Source organism: Siphateles boraxobius, unplaced genomic scaffold, assembly GCF_051911475.1.
Source record: "Siphateles boraxobius isolate OS27281-9 unplaced genomic scaffold, OSU_SipBor_1 199, whole genome shotgun sequence".
In the NCBI taxonomy this organism is placed as follows: domain Eukaryota; kingdom Metazoa; phylum Chordata; class Actinopteri; order Cypriniformes; family Leuciscidae; genus Siphateles; species Siphateles boraxobius.
The window spans coordinates 361,826-380,550 of record NW_027508809.1 but is presented as its reverse complement, the minus strand read 5'-3'; the positions used below and the strand labels follow the sequence as shown (position 1 = coordinate 380,550).

At 42.7% G+C, this 18,725-nt stretch overlaps 1 protein-coding gene across 1 annotated transcript in view; it reads left to right on the top strand.

Annotated features, from left to right (window-relative positions):
* The window catches only part of LOC143744160 (cadherin-7-like), a 240,284-nt gene that overhangs the window by 97,058 nt on the left and 124,501 nt on the right, over positions 1-18,725 (top strand). Inside the window, exons 5-6 of the mRNA XM_077235580.1 lie at positions 11,674-11,861; positions 16,338-16,591. Of these exons, the coding sequence (XP_077091695.1) occupies positions 11,674-11,861; positions 16,338-16,591 (442 nt within the window). The remainder of the gene's footprint in view (positions 1-11,673; positions 11,862-16,337; positions 16,592-18,725) is intronic.

Genomic DNA, 18,725 nt, shown 5'->3' with positions numbered 1-18,725 from the left:
CCTTGGACCTAAGACCCCCAGCACACCCATCCACCCTGGACCACCCCCCATGAACTCTGTTATTCCTCCACCTCCCCTGCCATGTTTGATGTTTTTATTGTTCCATCCCAACCCTGTTATTATTTTTTCTTGTATGCCTTTATTAGTGTTTTCCATGTTTTGTTGGTTTTTATCCATGTCACCATCTGTCTTGTCTTGTGTTTAGTTTCCCTTTGAGGAGTGTCTGGTAGCTGCTCCTTAAGGTGGGGGTTCTGTCATGATTCTGCCATCATGTCTTTTCCCCTAATCCCCTTGTGTTTGCTGTCCTGGGTCGGTTCATTGTGTCAAACAATGTGTGTATCATTCTCTGTGCTTATCTTACCTGTGAGTACTTTGTGGAAGGTCGTGTCGTTGTGAACATTTTATTAGTAGTATTGTTTGTTTTCGTATAGTCATGTCTTGTAAGTCTAAGTTTCCCTGTCCTGTCCGTATTTTGCCCCCTCGTGGGTTTTGTTTTCTTGTTTGTTACTAATAAACCTTGTGTTCATCGTACTCTGTCTGCATTTGGCTTCACCTCCTGCATCCACATAACACTTATGACATCCTGTGCATATGTTTACCCAAGTCTCATCCTCTATATGGTCATTCATTTCAAACTCCCACTTTGCCCTTATATGGAACATATTATCTGTTGAATCAAGCAGTAATCTGCTGTATATGTGTGACATATGTTTTTTTTTTTATGTAGTGGGTGTTGTTTCTTTATAGCGATGAAATATTGTTCCACATTAGTTGGGGCTTTCTTAATTATTCCCCTTTCCTTTTGATTTGTAATATAGTTTCTTATTTGTAGGTATCTGAAAAAATCATTTGATGATAACGTAAACTTTTCTTTAAGATCAGAGAAAGAGCGCAATGTATTTCCATCAAAAAGCTGATCAATCATGATAAGACCCTTCTCAGTCCATCTTTTAAAAATAGCATCCCACCGGGAGGGTAGAAACTCAGGGTTATCTCCTATGGACATAGCCCTTGATAAGGTTGCCACTCCTTTCAGTTTTTTCTGAACTGTTGTCCACACTTTCAAAGTTTGCTTAACCCATATATTTGTTATTTTCATCTTCTTCTGAGATTGGGGTGTCATAAAAGCTAGTATTGATAAAGGGGTATTTGGTACAGAACTCTGTTCTATGTTAACCCATCCTGTTTCAACATCATTATTAATCCATGCCACTATCAGTGCTACAGTATCTGGGCAGCCCAGTAATAGTATCTTAAATTAGGGAGCCGCAGCCCTCCTCTGTCTTTTCCTAAAGTCAATGTTTTTAATTTTATTCTGGGTCGTTTGTTCTGCCATATGAGTTTTTTTTAGCATATTAAATATAGTTGCAGGAATCCATACTGGAAGGGATTGAAATAAAAAAAGCAATCTAGGCAAAAAATCAAAAAAGGATTTTGAATCCTCTCTGCTAAAATTGAGGTTAAAATATTTAGATCCTGACAAAGGAGGCTTATGGGCCTATAGGTTGAACACTGAGTGGGGTCTTTGCCGTCTTTATGGATAACTGTGATAACTGCCTCAGCCCATGAGTTTGGAGGATCTCCCTTCCCTAATGCGTAATTATACATTCGACACAAAGTTGGGGTTAATTAATTTATGAAAGCTTTATAAAATTCTCCCGGGAAGCCATCTACTCCTGACGACTTGTTATTCTTGAGTTTGACAATACTTTTATGAATTTCTTCCTCTGTAATGGGATTAACCATTGCTTCAGACTCCTCTTTTGTCAATCTATTTAATTTAATAGAGTCCAAAACATTTTTTTATTTTTCTTTCCTTGTTTGGCTGTTTATCCCCTTCGTATAGTTTTTTATAATAGTATTTAAATGCATCTGCAATTCCTTTAGGTTGTGATGTTATAATACCCGTATTTGGATGTCTAATTTTCGGGACAACTTTACTAGATTGGACTTTGCGTAATTGGAAAGCAAGCAGCCGATTTGCTCTATTACCAAATTCATAATATTTTATGCTTGTATACCTGAGAGCACCCTCTGCCTTGTAAGTTAACAGGTCATCTAGTTTCTGTCTATTTTGCTTCAATAGTTCTAGTGATTTTTAATTTCCAGAGTTTTTATGTTCACATTCCAACCTTCTTATTTCGTTCTCCAATTCCAATCGCTTAAATTCAGTTTGATTTTCTATTTTAGATGTAAGTGCAATAATCTTTCCCCTTAATACTGCTTTGGCTGCATCCCATAGCACAGAGGGTGATACAGATCCATTATCATTTATTTTAATGTAGTCAGCCCATTCCCTCTGTATTTCCTTTTTATTTGCTTCATCATTCAATATTGAGATATTTAGTCTCCAATATTTAAACTGTTTATGCTGCCCTAAATTTAGTTTTAAGACAACAGGGCCATGATCTGAAATAGTAATGGGCTCTATATTGCACTCCACTACTCTATGCAGCTCAGTTTTTGAGATGCAGAAAAAATCGGTAACACTTTACGGTAAGGGTACATGAATTATCATGAATTCATATATAAATTCATGCATGAATTATGCATTCATTCATGCATTAATATCTCATGAATCATCAGGAACTAACACGAGTTCAACGTTTTTCATTCATGATTTCATGGATGAAGAACACCTTAATTAAAACATTAACTAAGATGAGCACATCATCATGAATTATGATTTATTTCGCATGATCATGATGTTTTCTTTGTTCACAGTTATGCCACCATTAATAGCACATTGTTCATCAGTGTTTCAAAGGACTAGTCACCACTTTAGTTGAGGGGCCACACACATGATGAAGTCATTGATAGATAATGCTTAGTTAATGATGACTACTGTATTTGAATGTCAACAGAATTTGTTTGCTATGAGTTGTGATTGGTCTATTTTGGGGTCTGTCCAATACAGTAGTCATCATTAACTAAGCATTATCTACCAATGACTTCATCATGTGTGTGGCCCCTAAACTAAAGTGGTGGCTAGGTAACTGACCTAGACAAAGAACAAAGAAAACATAATGATCATGCGTAGTAAATCATAATTCATGATGATGTGCTCATCTTAGTTAATGTTTTAATTAAGGTGTTGTTCATCCATGAAATCATGAATGAAAAACATTGAACTCGTGTTAGTTCCTGATGATTCATGAGATATTAATGCATGAATGAATGCAGAATTAATGCATGAATTTATACATGAATTCATGATAATTCATGTACCCTTACCATAAAGTGTTACCAAAAAATCTAGTCTAGAATAGCTCCCGTATACTTGTGACATAAATGTAAAGTCTTTTTCTTTTGGGTGGAGATATCTCCAAGTGTCGACCAGCCCGAACTCTTTCATCATCCCCAGCGCTGTATTTGTTTTGCATGATTGGGGTCTCTTTTCTGCTGGCAGTCTGTCCATATGTGGGTTCAAGACACAATTGAAATCTCCACCTATCACTACAATACCCTCCGCTTCATCGGCCACAAGTGAGGAAATTTTCCTAAAAAAATATGGACAGTCTTCGTTTGGAGCATATAGATTCAAAAAAGTTATTTGAATACCCCCAATTGTTCCCACAACCATGATATATCTCCCATCTTTATCCTTAATAGTTTTTTTGTCTGTAAAATAGACATCTTTACTAATAAGAATGGCAACCCCCCTTTTTCTCCCTTTACCATAGGATGCACTGAAAACCTGATCCACCCATTCTCTTTTCAACTTTAAATGTTCTTTGTCTGAGAGATGAGTCTCTTGTAACATAGCAACACCACATTTTAATGTCTTGAACTGATTTATAATTTTGTTCCTCTTTACAGAGCTACCCTGTTCACGTTGTAACTAACACATGTTAAACTTTCCATGGTTATTAATACAATTAAATGTTTTTTTTTATATTGCCACTTTGGGCTGGTCATAAACCAAAAAACAATCAGCACACATAAGGCATCACCGCTGTCAAGGAAGAGAGAACAATGAACTTGAACATCATTTTGAACTTTGCCACATGTGCATAGATTTGCATAACACACTCCGCCCCCGCAGCGCGGGTATAATACGGAAGTGGATGCACGCACTAGTTGCTTTTCGCTGAGGAGCCGAGAGTAACCCGGGGTCAGCGGTGGTCCAGCGGTAGTGGCAAGGGGACTATGTCCTCCGTTCCCTCCTTCAGGGAACGGTGGGTTGCTTACGCAACCAGGACGTTCCCTTTCAGTCGATAACGTCAGACGTAGTCGACGGTCGACTGAATTGGGATCACCCTTTGAACACGCCACTAACGCTGCCACCTTCCAGTGCCTAAACCAAAGCCTCCTGATGCCCCCGCAAATTTAAGGCGGGGAAGGACAGGGCTTAGGCCAGGGAAGTCACTGCTGTTCCTACAGGACCACTGGGAAAGCGTTCCCCGTACATTGGAAGGAAGGGACGCTGCGGAAGCCATATCCAACCCAGAGGGAGGTAACGTGGAGAATACACATATGAACTGGGCGGAAAACCGGCAGTCTAACATATGGAATGCACTGGGGTGGCTCCAGCCTAAGAAGGGGGAGACACACCGGACAGTGACGGCAGAGAGACTCTGCCGAGGGAAGACACGGGCTCGCCGCAGGGAGCCGTATCGTGGAAGAATACACATATGGGGTCGCCGTAGGGACCGCAACATATGGACCCAGCCTAACACAGGTTCCACACTGCTTACGAGTGGTTGGCCTACACCAGACGTTCCGCACGTCCGACGTCGGAGGGGTGTGGAGGAACTCAACAGGGTTCAATTTTAAGGGAACTCAACTGGAGTAGAAAGGCGCACGTATCCAGTCCATAGGAGGGGAATGGCGCAGCAAGCCGACACTTGAACCGGGCTCACGGTGAAACTGGCTTCATGAGAAGGGAGCCCACGGGAAGCAGCGGTTCAACTAGGTGTCGTCCAGCCCCCAACTCTAGAATCTGTTTAGCAAAGCATATCGTCAACGCCCAGGCAGAGCACTTTACACTCATCATAGAGGAGCTCAACACCTAAGTGGACATGTTGCATCTCGGATTTTTACCGAAATGAAGGCAAGCACTAAGTGCAACTTTGCATGGAAGCAGCCTTCCCTCTCTGCTGAATTCCAAAAGATATTTGTAGAGCTGGTCTGAGGTCTATGGCTTGCGTTCTGTACGCGTCCAAGCGAACGGACAGAGAAGCCAGGGCTGGATCTGCCTCCTCCAGGGCAGCGCTTGCAGGGTCACCACCTGCTCCTATTACGGGAGAGGTAGGAACCTTGGGCACAGTCCGAGCCGGGGTCTCAGCTTGTGAGAGTTAGCCGGCCCAGACTCCAGGCACAATACGTTGACCGAAAGCGAGCAAGTCCCTACCCTCTATTAGAGACCACGCGAGCAGGAGAACTGATATAACAGAATTTTTAACTCACTGCCTGCAGTGGCTCAGGGGCGGTCTCTGCAGTGCAGTCGCACCAGGACAAGGCCCAAGAGGATAAAGAGGGACGCAAGGATTAACAAGACCTTGCTCCTCAGGAACCTGACGATCAGAACATGCTTCTGCACACTTCTGCAACACGATGAGCGTCGTTTAAACACCGAGGCAACATCATTTTGAGGGTGAAGGAAAACAGCCTACTCCAACCCATTTTGCAGGAAAGAGAGCTCTGAAGTGATCGAAAGCTTTCAGGATCTCCTCTGGAGAGAAGACGCACTCAACGACTAGGTTCCACTTCTAAAGGCGTAAGCACGCTACCCATTTCTAGGGGGTGCTCGCAGAAGTGATGGTAACTATCACATGCCCTGTGATAGCCACCTGAACCTCCGCGTTCAGATGTAAGACCGCCCGGAATCTCCGGGGGAAGAACGCGGGTGCCCTCGTGCCCCGTCCCTGAAAGAGTTTTCAGGGGAAGTCAGGAAGGCTGTCGATGGGAACCAGGTCTAGTTGGGCCAATAAGGGGCAACTATGAAGACCTGTTCCTCCTGACTTAGCACGTAGGTGCAAGCGACGGGCGCAAAAAGACAGGAGCGTTGCTCAACACAACTTGTGAAGATCACTGGGCTTCAGGAGCATCTTCTGCTCAGCACTTGAGTGTGACAAGTTCACTGAGCTTCAGGAGCATTCCTGCTCAACACCTGAGTGTGATAAACTCACTGAGCTTCAGGAGCATTTCTGCTCAACACTTGAGTGCGAAGAACTTCACTGAGCACCAGGAGCATTTCTGCTCAGCACTTGAGTGTGACAAGTTCACTGAGCTTCAGGAGCATTCCTGCTCAACACCTGAGTGTGATAAACTCACTGAGCTTCAGGAGCATTTCTGCTCAACACTTGAGTGCGAAGAACTTCACTGAGCACCAGGAGAATTTCTGCTCAGCACTGCGTGTGACGAATTCACTGAGCTACAGGAGCATTTCTGCTCAACACCTGAGTGTGATGAACTCACTGAGCTCCAGGAGCATTGCTGCTCAACACCTGAGTGCGATGAACTTCTCTGAGTTTCAGGAGCAGTTCTGCTCAACATGAAGTGTGATGATTTCACTGACTTGAGCAGGCGCAAGGCGACCATGAGTCGCAGTCACTTTTAGAAGGCTCACTGGGGTTAAACGCATCCCTGCGGGCTCCTGGGGCAGCTGAGACCCAGTGTTTGTCCAAGGGTAGTCCGCTCGGTTTACACAAACACTGGCGGAAAGATGAAACCGAGGACCCAGGGGATGGAGTCTCCACTTGCCCTGGCTATAACTGTCGTGAGGCTCGATGGCGGCACGATTGAGTAAAGTGGGAGGAGTGGAACAAAGCGTCCCTCAGAAGCTTCTGACTCCAAGGAGGAGGTGACGGGTGAGTTGTGACAGCCGGTCGCAATGTCTAACAACTCGAGGCATGAATGCCCGTGTAGTCGGGGGTCGCCCAGGCCCCCGTTAAAACACGCCCTTTGTCCATGGCCCCTCTGTTGAAGAGGGTTTGGCAGCAGACCGGGATGAACTATAGTCACACAGGGTGAGCTGCTCTGCCACGGTCACCTCGGGACTCGATCATGAAGCTAGCACTGAAGCGGTCACATATGGAGGAAGCCAAAGGCTGCGACTACCATATACCCCAGGAGCCTCTGAAAGTTGTTTCAGTGGGACCCTTTCTCACTTCAATACCAGCTGAACCCATTCTCATTGGAGAGACGTGCTAGACCGAGTCCCTCTCCAAAACTGAAAAAGAGATACTCAGCCCGTGGGCGAGATTACTCTCTTCCAGTTGACCTGAAGACCCAACGGGCTCTGGAGCACTCGAGGGAAGGACACTGTACTGATACTCCACCCTTAGACGCAACACACAGGATGGCCTGCGGTGCAGAAGGTAGAGATCTAAAAGACATGTCTTTCAGGTCGGAGCTGCAGACCAATCTTGGGCCAAGATGGTCACGACTCACCACCTAGTAGCACGAAGAAAGAGTTTGCAACTGGCCTTCGTACCGGCTGGAGGAGCGGCTATATCAAATCCTTCGCCAGCAGGATAAGATAAGCACGCACAAGTCAGGAGCACTGCTCCACACTCGGTGTGATGAACATCACTGAATTTTCAGGAGCACGTCTGCTCAACACCTAATGTGATGATTATCACTGACTTGAGCGGGGTAGCCTTGCCTGAGGTGGGGCAGCAAAGTAGAGATAGTGCTGTTAGTGTGCAGTGCAACACTTACCTGTCTCCACTAGCGGCAGGGGGACGTGAGAAGGCGGATGACCGGGTCCTCGAACGCCCCAAGCTACCTTCTGGCGACCAAGGGCTGCTGGGGGATGTAAGGCTATTACAGGGTCACACCCGCCAGACTGGTCCACTTGGGACTCAGGAATAGAAAATTTGCTATTTTTCTGAATATGTGGGTACCGCTGACCCCGTTTTTATAGGGGCCAGCGGCGGAACAGACACATACATAACAAAAAACTCCAGCCGGCCCTCCAACCAGCCAGAGGGAGTGGATCGGCGACCACTCCACGAGCAACTCCTCCATCCCTGAGAGCCCGTCCAGGTTCAGCGTTTTCTTTTGCGCTGATGCTTACCACCTGGCTTGGCAGCGCCTGGAGCAGGCTGGGCGCCCCTTCCGCGGCCGGCTCCACGCCGGAACCTGGGTGAAGGCTGCTGCGATGGTCCGGCGGGAGCTGAGGCGGCTGCAGGCGGACGCCCTCGGCGACGAACAGGCGGAGGATCTGACCTCGGCGGGCGGGTGAAGGCAGCAGCGTCCCTCCGAGGCAGGATGTGCCGGATGGCCTCCATCTGTTTCTGAGCTGTAGAGAACTGTTGGGCAAAGTTCTCCACAGCGTCGCCGAATAACCCAACCTGGGACATGGGAGAGTCCAGGAACCGAACCTTGTCCGCTTCTCTCATATCGGCCAGGTTGAGCCAGAGATGGCGCTCCTGGACCACAAGTGTGGACATCGCCGAACCGACCGCGCGAGCTGCAACCTTCGCCGCCCGGAGGGCGAGGTCAGTTGCAGTGCGGAGCTCACCCATGAGCTCACGGTCCGAACTACCCTCGTGCATGTTCATGAGTGCCTGGGCCTGGTGGACCTGGAGCAACGCCATGGCATGCAAGGAGGAAGCGGCTTGCCCACAAGCTTTGTAAGCCTTGCCTGTAAGAGCGGACGAGAACTTACAGGCTTTAGAGGGGTGACGAGGATCACCTCTCCAGGAAGCGGCCGCCGTTGGGCATAACTGCATCGCAACGGCCCGCTCCACCGGAGGGATAGCCTCGTAACCCTTCACCGCTCCCCCATCAAGGGTAGTGAGGGGGGAGGAGCTACTCAGGCGGTTTCTGGCAGAGAAAGGTGCCATCCATGCCTTCGTAAGACCGCACCCAGAAATGCACGGATGGAATGGCATCTTGAAAAAGACGCACTCACACCCGTGTTGCTCTTTTAGGAAATGGGACCGTCACCAGTGCCGGAGCACACAGGGAATGACCGCGGCAAACACTGAATAGTCTTTCAACCAACAGTGAAGCACTCACTTCTCGCCCTCTAACCAACCGTCAACACACAAAGAAACAATAGAAATTTGATGCTGTTAAAACAGTCATTATCAAAGTAAATTCGTCTGTTATTATACATGACTTGTTTTTGTACCCAGGCCTGCCGTAGAATCGCTTCTTTTACCGAGAAATCCGTGAATTTTACTACTATTGATCTGGGTGGTTCCGTTTCTTTTGTCTTGGGAGCCAGTGCTCTGTGAGCCCTTTAAATTTTTATGTCACCATCGGGAAGTGAGTTTAGAGTTGAATTGAGTAATTCTTTCACAAACTCAATTGGATTCTTACCATCCTCGCTGTTTTCAGGCACTTGGTAGATTCTTAAGTTATTTCGTCTCACCCGGTTTTGCAGATCATCTCACCTTGCAGAGAGTTCCACCTCTCGTTGCAACAGATATCGAATCGCCCTCCCGTGACGCATCACGGAATCCTCGCTGTTGCTAATACGTTCTTCAGCCTCTATGATGCGCGTTTCCAGCTTTGTTATCTGACCTTTCAATTCTTCGACCTATGTTTCTAATCTCGTCAGCGACTGCTTCGTGCCGATGTGCCCCTGTTGGTTTTCCTTTCGCAATTGTTTAAGTTCCCCAACTAACTCCGCCATGGTTACGGAGGAGTCGGAGTTAGCCCGTGTCTGAATAGGGCTCGGGGACTTTTTCCTTTCATCTCTCTCTCTTAAATTATCATGTTTTGCCCCAGATTTGGCATGTCTGCTAGACGAACACATCTTTAGGATGCAGGATGTCTTTTGTTTGCCGTGTTAAATTTGATATTTTAGTTGGTTTAACAATAAATTCGCAGAGACCACGTTCTCCGATATCTATTCAGTCATGGCGTCACCGGAAGTCTCGCCAAGGTCTTTTAGCCGTCTGATAGTAGAAGAAGCCACAAAACCTCTGCATCCCACTTCAACCGGACTTTCGCTTTCCATCCTCGTTGTTGAGCGTCTGCTGCCAGTTCTGTATAGCGCAGTTTCTGAATTCTCCCATGGGACTGTGAGCTCAGTGATGTAAACAGACTTCAATGAAGGGGACCAGATGGCTGTATATAAGAATGGAATTTTTGTCCCTATATGTTGTTGTTTTTCTTTCAAAAAGAAAAAAATAAGAAATCATATTTCAGATGAAGAGAATCGTGCCTATTGGGTTTAAAGATTTTCTCATTTCATTCCTAAATTCTAATTTCTGTATCTATATTACCCTGTTACAGGAGTTTGCATGTAGTAATGCTATAGTTTTGTTATTTGCTTCACTGTCGCTGAAAATCATTGAAAATACTTACTTTTGATTTTTTTTAATAATCAAACAATAATCATCACAACTGTTCATCTTTTAGTTAATCACCATGTGTATTTAAGTTCCTCTTGTTCACCCATTGTTTGTTCGATCTACGTTACATTTCGTGTGTGTTACCCTGCCTGTCTGAGTGTTATTTCTATTACCTTCATTAAACTTCATATTGGAACTTTATTCTTCATCTTCGTCTGCTTTCTTACAACTTCCTGAGACAGATAAATTCATTAGGCTAAAAATATAGTTAAGTGGATTGCAGGAAAATGTGCTTAATTGTCACGAAAAAACACAAAATCGTACTGATCCTAAAATTGTAAGGCTGCCCTGGATCAGGCCAATGAGGGTCTTCTGATCATGCGGTGAAGGTCTCTGCATGTTACTGTCTTTTCTCGCGGCAAAGTATTTTTGGTTAAATGCAATACATTTTCTCATATGTTCTGTTATTTCATCTTGACTCCATAAATGAAAAGGTTTTAATGATATCTGTGCATCATTAAGTGTGAGCGGATGTTTAACTATTCTTTTAAACTCTTGAATGAAAATAATGTCAAAGTCAATTAGAATAATCAAATATAACAATTTATTACTTCAAGTAAATGTATCATTACAATCTCATAATCAATTTAAAGATAATCAATGCAAAACATCAAATGCTCTAGAACAAAGAGGAAAAATGTTTACCCGACATTAGAAATACATGAGGCTGAGAGACCACTTTCAGCCTCACAGGCTGATCTGAGATACAGAAAAGGCCCTGATCTTTTTTCTGCATTCCATTATATAGCCAGAACCTCTTTCACATGGTAACATGCTAAACAATGGATATTTGCATTCGGAGGTCATACCTTTTGGTGGTACGAGACCATTTGTCTAGAGACCACATTCCTTTGTGTGTCAGTTATCTTTAAACTCTTAAAAACCTTATTACCTTTTGTTTTACTTATTTGGAAATGAGACATTTGTACCAGTCACACTGAGACATTTCAAATGATACCAAACATGTATAAACTGTATGATAATTGTTCACATTAAAACCATATTGATTCTTGTGTGAGTTTTGGAGATCTCACCTCGAGGGAGGGAGAGTGGGGGTTGAGGGAAAGAGATATAGATTAGAATGATTCTGAAGTGAGACTTGAATCTCGAATGTTGCAAAAGAGGGGGTCCAAATAGTAATTTCCTTTGTTTTCTCAGAGAGTAGCCCTCTCTTACAGTTCTTACAGTTTTTCCAGTCTTACAAATTATTGCAAATTAAATAATTAGCTTAATTTTCATCAAGCAAACTTCACATTTGTAATTACTTTTTTTTTTATTCATAACCTAGACATTGGTAGGTTCATTACAGGTTTGAATGAGTTTCAAGTGTTAATGTTAAACATCTCTCTGCCTCTAGAGTTATATCAGTTCTCCGTGCTGGAATCTCTGCCGGTCTCATCAGTGGTGGCCAAACTGAAAGCCGCAGATGCTGATATCGGCTTCAATGCGGAGATGGACTACCGCATAATAGATGGAGATGCACCCGGTGTGTTCAACGTCACCACGGACGAGGAGACTCAGGAGGGAGTCATCTTTCTGCAGAGGGTGAGATCACACTGGCCTCCATAGGGAAAGACTGGCCATTTGGAGTCAACATTAAATTAGATTGTTGTGATTTGTTAATATATCTGTATCTTTGTTAATATATCTCAACTGATTATGGTGGTATGCAGGGTTCCTCACTTTTGGGTCTGGAGAAACAAATACAACTTACACTTACATTTAATAATTTAGCAGATTCTTTTATCCAAAGTGACATACAAATGAGGAGAACTATAGAAGCAATCAGACCAACTAGAGGGCAACAGTATTAAAGTGCTGTAACAAGTCTCAGTTATTCTAACACAGTACACATAGCATACTACATGCATGACACGCGAGCTGAGCGCTGAAAGCCAAAGTGGAAAGAGTGATATTTGATATAGTGGAAAGAGTGTTCTCTGAACGTGAGTGGAGTTTATGTTAAAGCGCACACAGCGCATTTTTCTGTTCTATTTTTGGATCAAATAAAGTGTACGAGTCCCTGTCACGCCGACCCCTGTTTTCTTCCATCACACCTACTCTGATCCTTCACTACAAGCAGTGACTGAAATAAAGAAGGACAAATCTCCACACACCTTTTTACACAAAATGGACAAAAGCCTACAACACATCCACTTAATGCTTATTCAGAGAAATAAGTATTCTTAATAACAACCTTTTGTATTACAACGGTTTACACAAATTCAGCTGTTAGCATAAAATTCCTAATAGTTCTGTCTATTTCCATCATGTTTGACTCCATGCGTTTAAAACATTGCTAAATGTTTTTTGGAGGTTTGGTGGTCTGGGAAGTGATTAATGCATAGATAGATAAAATGTGTATTCGACATCGGCTGCGGCTGGATGTAACTGATCACGTGCAAGCGGGAGGAGCTGTAAACGGAGACGTGAAGTCGGACACTTTCTGGTTCCCGTAGTGACCGCTCACAAGGGTCCTCATTTATCAAAAGTGCGTACACCAAATTTCCAGCGTACACCTGGCGTACACCCAAAACCACGGTGACTTTGATATTTATCAATATGGACGTTGGCGTACGGCACGCTCAAATCCTACGCCAGGTCAGGAGGTGGTGTACATGTACGCACGTTTTGAGTTAGTGCGGAAATGCGCAGAAAAACAATTCCTAACATCACAAAACGCACTGACAAACTAAAAGATATGAGGAGCTCTTTTCCAAAACGCGATAAACGCCATTTTTAAAAATAAATTTGTATTTTATTTCTATTAATAAACTAGTGTTGTGTCTGCAAAGATGAAATTGATGATCACCATCTCCGTAGTGAACGCGCCTATAGAGAGAGTAGCCTATTTCTTTTCGTTTATAATTGTTTCGTTTAAAGACATTTCAAGCTTTCTTTATAGATATATTTCTCATGTCTGGTTCGGCATATACTGAGTTTCGGTTAATTTGTGATGAGATGCGCTCCAGTTCACGTGCAATGCAAGGGACCGCGCCCGCGCCTCCATGTCATGACTCATGATTATATTGTCTGCTATTTGTTTCTTATTTATTAAATCCAGGCAATTGGTTGATGAAAAAAATATTAAAATTAAGATACAATTTATAAAAAACGAAATTCACTTTAAAGAAAGGCTTTCTACAAAACAAAACTTAATTAAGTGGCCAAAATCATGTCCGAGCATGTCTCCCGATATATTGCGCATCCTATCTTAGCCTATGTTCACTTTTCATAATCAACATAGATGGGGAAAAAATAACATTATTATTTTTTTAACAAATATGAAACTAAATGCACTTAGTTAATGGCTACAACACGTAGCCTAATAGTAGGCCTGAATATTGCTATCATTACTTTTTTCAAGTTCGGCACGAATTACTATTAGCCTAAATGTGTTACTAAATGATTTGAATGTATTTTTAACATTGTTGTATTTAAGGACTGTATTTGTGTGTTATTTTTAAATTATTTGTTTTATGTGGTGGACAATATTGGAACGTGTAATTGGAAATATTTATTTTATTTTTACTATTTAATTTATTTTACTATTTATTTTGTTTGGCTTTTATTTATTTCATGCAGCTGCACTTATTTAATTTATATTAATTTATAGTATGAATCCCTGATTATATGTTGCATGTTCTCTTCTTGTTGTTTTTGTTGTTGTTTTTTTAGACAAAAAATGGATGGATTTATAGCGTTTTGAAAAAAAATACAATTAACTTTGAATTTATCATCAACAATATTGTTGTTTGATTTAATGATAATTTTTCATGATGGTGATGGTCTCGATCTCCAGAGAAGTGTCTCCTCTTTGCCGTCTTCCGTGTGTCGATGGTGTAAAATGAGGGCGCGGGGGAAGTGGATACTTGAATATATAGGGGCGTGTTATTCTAATGACGATCGTTTTCAGCCGCGGCATTTATCAAGGGCAGGTATTGCGTACACCTGGATTTCAAAGGTACGCACAGCTTCATAAATCAGGCGGTGAGAGGAGTGTAAGCATAATCTTACGCCAACATATACGCCCGTTTCTACGCAAGAATGATAAATGAAGGCCAAGGTGTTTGCATACTTTACCACAGCTGAAGTGAAATAAATGCAATATTTGTAAAATACACAGATGTTTCAGAGACATTTTCATTCAATACTTTATGTACTGCTTCATACAGCGTCTGTTTGAACAAGAATAAAGTTCAACATAAGCCTGCAGCTACTATCAGTGGTGTAATCAATGCTTTTTAATCAGTTTTATTTTGATAAACATGACACAATATAACATTGCGACTACATGAAAAGAGTGTTAACTGTTATAAAAAACTGATTTGTGAGCTTTAGTGGAACTAAACCCTGGGCAAACCCTCTGATGCCAACAGCCAATCATTGCACATCATAGAGACTGCCAAATTGCAATCTATTCTTTAGAAAATGGATACAGTACACTTGACCAAGTTCTGTGTCTCTGGCCCAGTGAGCCAGAAAACATTATAGACACATTTGCAACCAGGTTGTTCTAGATTGTTAAGGACCTTCTGTGCCTACTTCAAGGCCTTGTCTTCATGTTCCAGATTGTGAGGACCATCTTACAGGAGATCCGCATCCTACATTTTATGTTACATAGAGTACATAAAGGTGTTTTTTCCTTGGCGCTGACTCTGTAAAATCTCCTCTTTTAACACAAAAGTCATCACCTATATCGCTATATAAAACCATCTAGACATGACCACAGACTACGTAATTATAAGCATCTAGCGATTTGTAGGCTCTTGGTTTTTCGTGTGTGTAAACACTCGGCTTCTCCACCAGATAGCTGTATATGGTGGGCCAGTGAATATCTGGTCACTTGCTAGCGTTGTCTACCCATTCTGTTAGGAGCTCGGGATCGGGGCAGACAATCGCCATTAACTAAAACAAGTTTCCCTTCGAGGGCCAACCTTCACCTTTGTCTACCAGAGCTCATTCTACTAGGGGTATGGGTGCTTCTAAGGCCCTTATGTCAGGGGTATCTATTCAGGTGGTTTGTGATGCATCTGGCTGGTCCTCACCTCTTACGTTTGTCAAGTTTTATGATTTGGACATTGATACCCCAGGGTCCAGAGTTCTCATGTAATGACAGTGCAACGTGACAGGTTCTCGGCTGTATGGCGTTCGGGCATTCTCGTTCCCAAAGCGTCATTGACGCATCGTGAGTTCTCTCGAAAGGGAACGTCTCAGGTTACGACTGTAACCATAGTTCCCTGAGAAAGGGAACAAGACGATACATCACTTTGCCATACCTCCTACATCCCTGTCATCACTGCTTTGGCTCCTTTGAAGCGGACGCGGGGCGATTCCGGATGTGCTTTTATCCTTTCCTGGTCATGACGTCACCCGCCCATGACATTCATTCTCGCCATTGGACTAGATGACACAAGTGCTCAGAGGCAATCACGCAGGGGCGTTGACAAAGCGTCATTGACGCATCGCGATTTCCCTTTCTCAGGGAACTATGGTTACAGTCGTAACCTGAGACGTTTAGTATGGTACTGTTACCGTTCCTGTGGTGGCAAAGACAGTGCATACCTTGACACAATATGCCGGTCTATTAGCGGTGCCATTTTTCTGACCCCTTGCTGCGCGTGCATCCAACCTAGGCTTTCGATGTTTACAAACATTGAAGGGGTCTATAGGACAGGGGTTCTCCACTCTGGCCCTCGAGATCCACTCTCCTGCAGAGTTTACCTCAAACCCTAATCAAACACACCTGCCTGTAACTTCCTAGCAATCCTGAAGACTTTGATTAGCTTGTGAATCTCGGGGGAAAGAGTTGAGAACCCTTGGTATAGGAGAAGTAAAGACGTGGATCTAAGTGGTTCCCAACCCTGGTCCTGGAGATCAGGACATGTGTCAGACATTCAGAATGTGCAGTGTTGTGCTCCAGGAACAGGGCGGAGACCCACTGTATCACACACTGAAGATTGAAGCCACTAATCGGAATATTGTCTTTCTCTCTATCTCTCTCTCTCTCTCTCTCTCTAGCCTTTGGACTATGAAACTAAGAGCAGTTTTTCTCTGAAGATTGAAGCCACTAATCGGAATATTGACCCTCAGTTTCTGAGCTTTGGGCCGTTCAGTGACTCAGCAGCTGTAAAGGTCACAGTAGAAGATGTAAACGAGCCCCCGGTCTTCTCAGCCCGGATCAGTAAGATGGTGGTGTCGGAGGCAGCGAGGCTTGGTTCTGTCATCGGGACGGTTTCAGCTCGTGACCCAGACTCGTCCAGTAGCGCCATCAGGTAAACACTTAATTCATTTGTGTGCTGTGTAATATGCTAATGTGATTCATATCGCTGTTCATCCTACTGTCCTACTGTTAGCAACATACAATACAGTTCTAAACATAACACTGATTGGCAGAAAGCACCTGTAACCACACATGAATCAGAGTCTATAGTACAGTGCTGCTTTTCTGTTTTTGGTCAGATAAAAGGTTGATTGAATTATCAAATGTATAAAAAGTTGACATTACATAAAAAATAATGTCATCTTTTCAGCCATTTAGTTTTAGCCAAAGTTTGTAAAGAGCGAGAACATGCAAGTTTGGTTGTGAGGGTTGAACAAACAGGTGTCAGGGTTCTGTCACTTCCGTCTAGTCTATTTCTTGGTTTTGTGAAAGAGCCCTGACACTCCTGTTTTGTCTTGTCTGTGTGCCTTGTTTCATGTGCGTGACGTGTTCTGTGTAGCACATGGTTCGTGTTTACATCGGCCGCATGCTTTCATAACGTGTTTTGTCTTGTGCTGTGTAGCACGCAGTTTGTGGGGGAGTTGGGGTTAGACTCAGCGTTCTGTCACCTCTATCTACTCGTTATCTTGGTTTTGTGACAGAGACTGCTAAACACATTTACTTGATTTCACTTTATTATCAGAATTTCTTACAAACGTTGTATTGCATTCTAAGATGTTTCATGTGAACACCAAGAACAAACAAAAATCAAAACAGAATGACAACATATTTCACATAAGTAATTACAAATAACTGGCTTACACGTAAAGAGGAAAACTTTGTATGTGTTTTGGCCATTCATTTACACGAAAACAGCATTTTGGGGGCCTGAAAACCAAAGCTTTTGTAAACGGATTTCAAAGTGAAAGTTTTTGAAAATGATAGCATTATCGTCCCAATGTAAACAACAAAAATGACAATTTGTAAAAATGATGATATCATGCAAATGCGTGTTACATGTTCAGTCTATAAGCGCATAGTGTTTCTTTACAAAGTGACATCTCCATCTACTGGCCTGGCAGCATAACTGCAGTAGTGACTGAAGATAATTAATGACGTGCACCTGAACAGAATGAACTAATAACAGTAACCATAGAATCAAAGGAGAGGCAGAAAAATGAAACAAAGGAACCCATGAGATGGATAAAAACAAACTAAAAGTCCATGAAAACCAAGAAAAACTGAACATAACTGTGACAGTAGCTTGTCTCCACCATTAAAGTGATGGCGTTCTCTTTTGTGACTTTGATGAAGTCTCTTCCAAGTTCCAACTTAGTAAATATATACAATTTGTTTTGGAAACTTTCTTTAGAAGAATGTTTTATTTAATGATCATCTGAACTTCAAAATGCAATCATATTGAAGTTTTTTTAGGTAACAAAAATTATGTTTTACCGCCCAAAAAATGCATGTCTTAAACCATACTCTACCTGGTATTTTGCGTCTGTCATTATGTAAATGATCTGACTGCATCCGTGTTCTTTAGTTTTCATCATGCACAGAACTTTACACTCCCATTGGTGCTGTTTTGGAATTGCGCTCTCATGCTAATTTGCCCTGTTTAGTAAATCTACCCCTATAACTACTAATTATTTAATTTGCATTGCATCAGCATGCCATTTTTGTGAGCCTCATTGGAGAAGGGAAAGTTTATACTGTAAGTGAATTATGGCTTTGTTTTGTTCCTCACACTTATCCTAATGTTGAGTCAATAGAGTCCATAGTCCATGTATCAGTAACTGTTCCTTTGAAGTTTTGCTAGGTTGAAGATTGTTCTATTATTGACATAGTGAAGGATTACAGGCTTATTTTATTCATGAAGATTTTTAAACAGGAATGAATGAGATCATTATTTGAGTACTTAACAAATAATTAATCAAATTGCTCTTTAAATATCTATATGTAATAATTCTTGAACGATGTTGCAAGCAGACTAGTGTGGTTGCAGGGACACTGTTAACTCATTCATCTGAGCAGAACATGAATCCATTCTGACAAGCAGACTGTGTCCCAATTCAGGGGCTGCATCATTTGAAGGCTGCACCGAGACTCGTTTAAAGTCAAGTCAAGTCAAGTCACCTTCATTTATAAAGTGCTTTTAACAGTATGGATTGTTTCAAAGCAGCTTTTCAGTGATAATATAAATT